Below are 7454 nucleotides of genomic sequence, written 5' to 3' on the forward strand. Positions count from 1 at the left end.
GAGGTGAAGTGCAGCCCTGATGCACCCCTTGGGGTTACATCATGGATTGGTGTAATCCAGCACATGCATTTCTGGCTCCCAGAGTTCAAAGAATATACAAAGGATGGCAATAAAAGAGACTGGGTTAAAGATGACGGCTCAAGGGAGGAGACTGAAGTAATACATTTATATTTGGCTAGAAATGTCTCCCGTGGAGACGGGGAGGGAATGACAGTTCCCTCAAATACCTTCTGGATAGCCTAAATGCAGGAAGTGAATTATTCACAGTCCTGGAACGTGAGGCTTGGGAATGAGCAGGAGCCTGGAGCCAAGGAAGGAGGGTCCAAGCTATACATTGGCGCGAAGCTGTTCAGCAGAGCAGCAGCACGTGTTTTCTGTGTGTCTGTGCATTCTGCAGGCCTCATTCTCACTTAGGTTAGGGTTCGCTTTACTTCATTCTGTAACACAAATGCTTTCTTAAACCAAACTTAAATGCAGCTAACAATTGCACGGGTTTTGCGGCTCCTTTGTGTCCGAGTGCAGCAAAGATGCCTTAGTGCAGATCGTGCAGGCCCCAAGTGAATTGTTATGTATATTTTTGCTGTGTGTTCTGGGTGGTGGAGCGGACCCCACCTCTGCTGAGGGGACCATAATGAAGATGGCATCAGAGAAGATGTTAATAGGAAGGAACTAGAAAAGAGCAAAGGCCATTTGTCTCCAGCAGTCTCTCAACTATGGACTAACCCTTGCAAGCGGCTCTGTGTGGACTCGGGAGTGTGTCTGTCTGTGTTCAGTTGCACTCAAGAGCATAGAAGAAAGTGGTATTTAATGGAAGGCAAGATGCACAAGGGGAATTGAATGAAATGGAGACTCTGAAATAGTGGCAGGGGCTTCTATACTTGTATTACCCGCACCCATTGCTTAGTCACTGATTTGTCTGAAACTGCTAAAATATTCCTCTGATGTCGCTGGAAGATTTTCTTGCCATATGGTGCTTGTTTTCTCCTTGTCAATGGACTCCTGAGCTCTGTGTGTGTTTTGTTCCTAGGCATCTGGGTCACAGACCCCAATTCCACCCTCTGAAGCATGGGTTTGATGAGTGGTTTGGGTCCCCGAACTGCCATTTTGGACCGTACAATAACAAGGACTTCCCAAACCTCCCTGTGTATAGGGACCAGGAAATGATTGGCAGGTATTTCAGCCGTTTACTCCCCAGCTTATTTGTCAGGAAAGATTTGAAGGTTACTGGCACCTTCTTTTCTTTGCTTTCTCTGCTGTCTGTGCTCTACTGGAGGATAAGGTTTGCACAGCAAGCTGCCTTCAGCTAGGAAGAGATGGGGAAAATACAGAAACTTCTGAGTCGGGCAGAGCTACAACACCATGGCTTGGTTTGATGGGCAACAGTCCCCAAAATCCTGTCTGTGCAGTGAGCTATTGAGTCAGCCAGGCCCTAAGGCTGAGCTGGTTCACTTACCTTTGCAACTTACCCCAGGGCTTTTCCTAGCATCCCTACAGAGTTGCCAGGTGTATAGAGTAGGCAATCCCAGAATTGTTAATGCAGAAACCCGTTGTCCTTCACACACCAGTGAGCTATAGCCCATCCTAACTTCTAGCCCAAGCACAAAATCTTCCTACCTACATGGCAAACACTCCAAACCTGATTTCTGAGGATAAAAACCTTTTGGACAGTTTCCTATTAAAAAGCCCCTCTTTGTTGGCTAAACGCTATTGCAAACTTACCTGGTTCATATGCTGCTCAGGCCATCTCTGTTCTCAAGGGAGCTGGGTGCCCCTGGACAGAGATGGCCTACACTGAGCAGTGTAAGGCCCAGGTGAGAACTTGCAACAGCCTTACCCAAAGAAGTGGGGCTTCTTATACAGTTCCCAAGAGGGTTTTATTCTCAAGAATCAGGTATGGAGCATTTGCCATGTGGGTAGGAAGGTTTTTGTGTTCAGGCTAGAAGTCAGGATGGGCTGGTTTGTGAACCACAGTTTTGGCAGTTCACAACACTTGTTTCTGGGCTGGATCTGTCAGCCTCTTTTTCCATTTGCAGATGTAGCTCCTTATTGAGAGGGATGCATGCACAGTGATATACACGCAGGGCTAGGAAGCAAGCTCCTGAGTTATGCGTCTGGCTCTAACATTGGTTTTCCATAGCGAAAGGGAGTCAGAATGGTTGAAGAGCTCCCAGGTGCTTCATCACTGCTAGGCTTTACAATGAACTCTTCAGTTACTGCCTGCTGGAACCATGGCATGTGTTCCTATCTCAAAAATGGACTTTGAAGCCCTACTGCTTCAGTGCTGGGCTTCTGCATGGCATCTCACTGGGATTATCAAGCACCCTGCCTCTCACTGCTATTTAGGAGACTTACGGGAGTGCCCAGGATACCATAACATGCCAGAGCTTTTGACTATTCAAACAGGGGCACTGTGCCAATGATGGGTTGCTCGCAGGACAGCTAAGTTCAAGGTAGAATATTAGTGTAGAGGGTTGTAGTCCAGAGAGCCAAGAACTTTCTGCAGGTGTTCACAGACTGTGGATAGGCCCCTGCTGTTTTAGACACTCTTATAGGAGCCCGTACAGATGTGCCTGAAAGATCCCTTGTGCTGATTCCTCTCTGCTGCCTCTTGGAAGCCAGTGCCAGTCGTAACTGCAGAAAGTTTTGTTTCCTTCCTTCCTATTTGCAAATAACCCTTTCTATGTTGACATTCCCACCATAGCCTCCAAGCTTACAGCCTGTATCTTTCTAGCCTGCTGTCTTCAAAACACATCTTCTCCTGTTCTGTTTCTCCAGTGCTCTCTCCAGGTTTTTTTTCCTTTGCCTTTTGCTTAATATAGCATACTGAAAATTTGAAAACAACATGTCCCAATTTCAAGGATGCTTGGGAGCCTGAGTCTTATAGCGAACTTTACCGGTTGTTGAAAATGTTACCCATAGACTGCACAGCCCTGTAGAAAGGGGAATTGGGTATTCATGTGGGTTTTTTTTTTAATGGGATATCCCTATTTATCTTATTTATCCCTGTTTTAAGATTGCACCAAGAATTTGAGCTTGTTTTGCTGAATAGTTATCTTTAATTATTCAATAAGATACTGTGCAATAGGAAACAAACCCGTCGGCTTGGGTGCACACAGATCTTGCACATCCTCACTCACTTTGGTCTTCTCCTTAATAAGATTTTGCTGCTCGTGCCTGTCGTAAAAGCATAATGAAGGTGTTTTTTGTTTCCAAAGAGAATTGGCTGGTTACAAAAATTATGAGCCTGCCCTTTTGTTGAGTAACAGTGACCTGCCTCTGTAAGTAATGGGGAAGAGAAGCCCTTTTGTTCTGTACTCCGCAGGTAATCGATTTTCCCCCCCCCCCTCCCCCCTTTTCTGTTTTAAGATATTACGAAGATTTCAAAATTGATCTGAAGACAGGGGAGGCAAACTTAACTCAGATCTACTTAAAGGTATTGTGCCTTTTAATAGGGGTTTATAACCCACAATCATTTTATGTTTCTTCTCATGCAGTGTTTAGATGGCAGAGAATGTTTCTGTTAAGTTAATTTTTATTATCATTTGCAGGAAGCTCTTGATTTTATTAACAGGCAGCAAGCCAGTCAACAGCCTTTCTTTCTGTACTGGGCAATTGATGCCACTCATGCGCCTGTGTATGCCTCCAAAGATTTCTTGGGCACTAGCCAGAGAGGGCTGTAAGTCACTTTTTGTTTGATTTATACCTCCTGCAGTACAACTTCTTATTAGACTTGAGAACATAGACTGCTGTTTGTTTGTGTGTGTGTCCTGAAGTGCAAACCCATACATTGATGAGCCTGGTATTTGATTCAGTTTTTGCAAAGGATTTTGCTGATGCTGATTTTCAAGATGTTTGTTATTATCTGAAATAAAAATATGGTGACATATATGTGGGGAAGATCGACATTCCCTTGCCTGTTGTGTGAGTATTGAAATGCTGTATATGGAAGGGATGCTTTGGGAAGGCTGCTGGTCTAGTGTTGATTAGTGCCTGGTTTAAAAGCTTGTAAATCAGAACAGCAAACAGGCTCTGTGTCTTGGAAACTTCAATTTTCAGGAGGGGAAGGGTAGTCCTGTGTGCGTAGTGGGCCTCAGTTTTGAGATTGTAATTTCCAGCTAGCATCTATAAGCAAAATAATGTTATTAGCCTCTAGCTCAGAGCAAAGTGGCCTTTGCGTATGTCTGGGAGCCATATGGTTTAATTTATCTCAATTGCTGGTTTCTGTCCAAGAGTGGCTCAGATCTGAGCAAACTCAAAGGGCTTTAATATCCCAGAGAGGTTGCCTTCCGCAGATAAGAGGCATAAGTTATACAATGACACTGGCAAACTTTCATTACCTACCTGATGGGTGGGTAAATTATTTCCCTCTCCAGCACAAGCATTAGTTGTGTATTCTAAAGATGCCGTGTTTTATTGTAGTGCATTACCTTGTGTTAAACTCTCCTTCCTTCCTTCACCGTCTTAAATGTTCATAACTGCTTCTTTCTCAGGTATGGAGATGCTGTGCGAGAAATTGATGACAGCATTGGAAAAATCCTAAAACACCTTCAGAAGCTGGGCATCAGCAAGAACACGTTTGTGTTTTTCACGTCTGATAATGGGGCTGCCCTCATTTCGGCTCCTAAACAGGGTAGGTGTGTAGAAGACAAAGCTCAGTTGGAGCTGGGAAACTTGGGCCCAGATTTGAACAGTCCCAGAGTTGGAAGACGGAGACTCCCGTGTTGGGTTTTGGTTTAGCACCATTGAGGTTTGGGTAACTCTTTCTAAAGCTCAGACATGTTCACACACAAGTCCCCTTCTACCCTAGGCCCCAGTGCTGATGGGTAGGGGTTTTTATTTAGGATTACAGTTAGCCATCATTTAGCTGCCTGCTGGCTAGTTTTTACATCTATCACTTGTATTGTGCGTGCTGGAGGGAAATGTACAACGAACTGCTAAGCCTTCTATATTAGTTAATTAGGAAGACGAATTAGATCCCCATTTCCAAATGCATATCTGACTTTTCTGAATAGTTTATAAAAAATGCAAGAGTCCTGTTCTCTTCAGTTCTTATGAAGAAACAGCAGGAGGAACAAGCATTCCCTGTCATGAACAGGTTTTCTTCTCTTCACAGATTTCCTTTTTGTTTCTAAGTTTGTTTCCCTGAGGTACAGCCATTGCAAATTAGATTTTACAGCTTTTTTCCCTCTCTGTTTGGAGATCTGCAGTCTAGGAGCTACCAGGCCATAAGGCTGTGAGGTTCTTGAGTTCTAATCTCACTGACACTGTGACCCTGGGCAACCTTTCTGCTTTGTTCCTCAGCCAGCTTAACTGCAAAGCTGGGGATGAAAGGAGTGTCGCTGCAAACCAGTCGTTGTCTCTGATCAGAGGTTTTTGGGGGAAACATAATGTAATCTTATTTGTCATCTTTATGTCTATATCATTTAAAACCCCTAAAATGTAAGGGGCTGCTATAAAAATAACACATCTGTCTGGAAAATTTGACCTCCTTTGGCCACAAGGCAGATTTAACACTGTTAGAGTAAAACAAAATGGACAAAAATGATCGTATTGGTTTGTTTCATATTTGCAGTGTCTGTTAATCGGGTTGTCCACTGCAGAAATAGCTACAGAGCAGCAGGAAAGTCTATCCTAAAACCTTATTTTAAAGGAAGGCAATCAAAGTGATGCCGCATGTGCCAGTTAGATTATATTGATCCACAAAATAAAATTCTTTTAAAATGCTGGTTTCAAAAACTCCTATTTGGTACCCTTTTAAAATATGCTGTTGGCACCTTTTAATGTTTCTCAATTATCCTCTCTCTTTAGGGGGTAGCAATGGGCCTTTTCTATGCGGAAAACAGACAACGTTTGAAGGTGGCATGAGAGAGCCAGCTATTGCGTGGTGGCCTGGCTATATACCTGCAGGACAGGTGGGTGTCTGGTCCTAACAGTTTCAGGTGCAGTCTGAAGTCCCTTTTCTGTAAGCAGAATAATTCCCCTGGGTTATAGGCACATTTTGCCTATAAAAACTCTCAGTGAAATCTCTGTGTCAGATTCTGGGGTCTAGCTCAAACAGAGTTGATTGATTTGTGCAGCGAGTCAGTTAATTTCACTGTTGCCAGTTTGCATGTAGAAGTATGTGATCAGATTTTTTTTCCTGAACGCCAAGGGATTTGACTTTTCTGACCTTGTAGACTGTTTGACCCATCTGTTTTTGTTGGATCACTTTTTGTAGATTATATATTTAAACATTCAGAAGGCCAGGGCACACCTGCTCCTTCTGTATGTCCTTCTGCAGTGGGGAAGTATGCTGCCTGGATGCATTCTTTGTCCTGCAGTGCCAGATGATGTGACCCTCACAGTCTTGCGTTTGACCTGGGGAGGTGTTGCTGCTTCCTGTTTGCACGCCAATTAAAACGATGCTCCCGATAAACTAATCCCCAGGTGCTAATAGCAGCCTGTACAGGAAATTGTCCAATACTCACTAAAGAAATGTTCAATCAACTCTCCAGCAGACATCACTCCTGATACGTAAGAAGCATTCCCTCCTGTTTTCAAGGGGGTTTTATTTCCAGAAGAAAGCAATACTTGAGTTACTGGACTCTGTGCTGAAGATTGCAAAATATTTTTCTAGTCATGCTAGAGGCAAGGATTTCTTAGGGTGCTATCTCTTATTGAACCAACTATGTTGTTGGGATAAAGTTAGGCAAGCTTTTGAATGTAAACCATCCTTCCTCAGGACTCTGGTTATAGGAAGCTATAGTCTGTTACAACAGCTTTATTATATTTTTTAGGAAGAACTTCCCAATTATGAGGGTGTTTCAGCACTGGAACAGGTTACCTAGGGAGGCTGCGGAATCGCCATCTTTGGAAATTTTTAAGTACCAGTTAGACAAACGCTTGACTGGGATGATCTTGCCTTGAGAGGGTTGGAGTAGATGTCCTCCTGAAGGCCCTGCCACCCTGATCTTTTCTATGATTCTGTGATTAAGTTAGGATAAAGATAATTCGCAGTGCATATTTAGTAAGATTCTATCAGATAACGAGACCTAAAATTTAGGGCAAGGGCACAAGAAGAGTTTTGGTTTTGTCATTTTAAAGGTTTTGAAAAGTCAAATAGGAATATTTTCATAATTTTTTTAATGGGAAATAAAAACAGTGTTTTTTATTTGATTTTAAACCTTTCCACAAAGTCTTTGCCAGCCAAGCACGACAGCCTTGAATGCAGCATGAAACTGAAGCAGACTCCTGATTTCCACTGTCTGAAGCAAATAAAGTGCTGAAAGCAAATGTCTGTCAGAAATGGGGATAAGGAAATACAAAATGTAAAATACTTTCTCTTGTAATAACCCTAGGGTTAATAGGAGTGAGAAAACCGTTTAACAGTAACATGATGAGGCGGGTCTGACGGTGATTGTGCGTGTGTGGTGTAGCAAGTTGCTGACATGGGAAGTGTTCTCTGTTGTTCAGCA

At 43.3% G+C, this 7454-nt stretch overlaps 1 protein-coding gene across 4 annotated transcripts in view; it reads left to right on the plus strand.

Annotated features, from left to right (window-relative positions):
• Positions 1-7454, plus strand: part of GALNS (galactosamine (N-acetyl)-6-sulfatase) — a 48080-nt gene that overhangs the window by 5662 nt on the left and 34964 nt on the right. For all 4 annotated transcript variants that reach the window (XM_025209158.1, XM_025209159.1, XM_025209156.1 and 1 more), the window contains exons 5-9: positions 1028-1171; positions 3367-3433; positions 3549-3676; positions 4491-4630; positions 5809-5912. In XM_025209158.1, the coding sequence (XP_025064943.1) occupies positions 1028-1171; positions 3367-3433; positions 3549-3676; positions 4491-4630; positions 5809-5912 (583 nt within the window). The remainder of the gene's footprint in view (positions 1-1027; positions 1172-3366; positions 3434-3548; positions 3677-4490; positions 4631-5808; positions 5913-7454) is intronic.

This window comes from Alligator sinensis, unplaced genomic scaffold (assembly GCF_000455745.1).
Source record: "Alligator sinensis unplaced genomic scaffold, ASM45574v1 scaffold255_1, whole genome shotgun sequence".
Lineage (NCBI taxonomy): Eukaryota > Metazoa > Chordata > Crocodylia > Alligatoridae > Alligator > Alligator sinensis.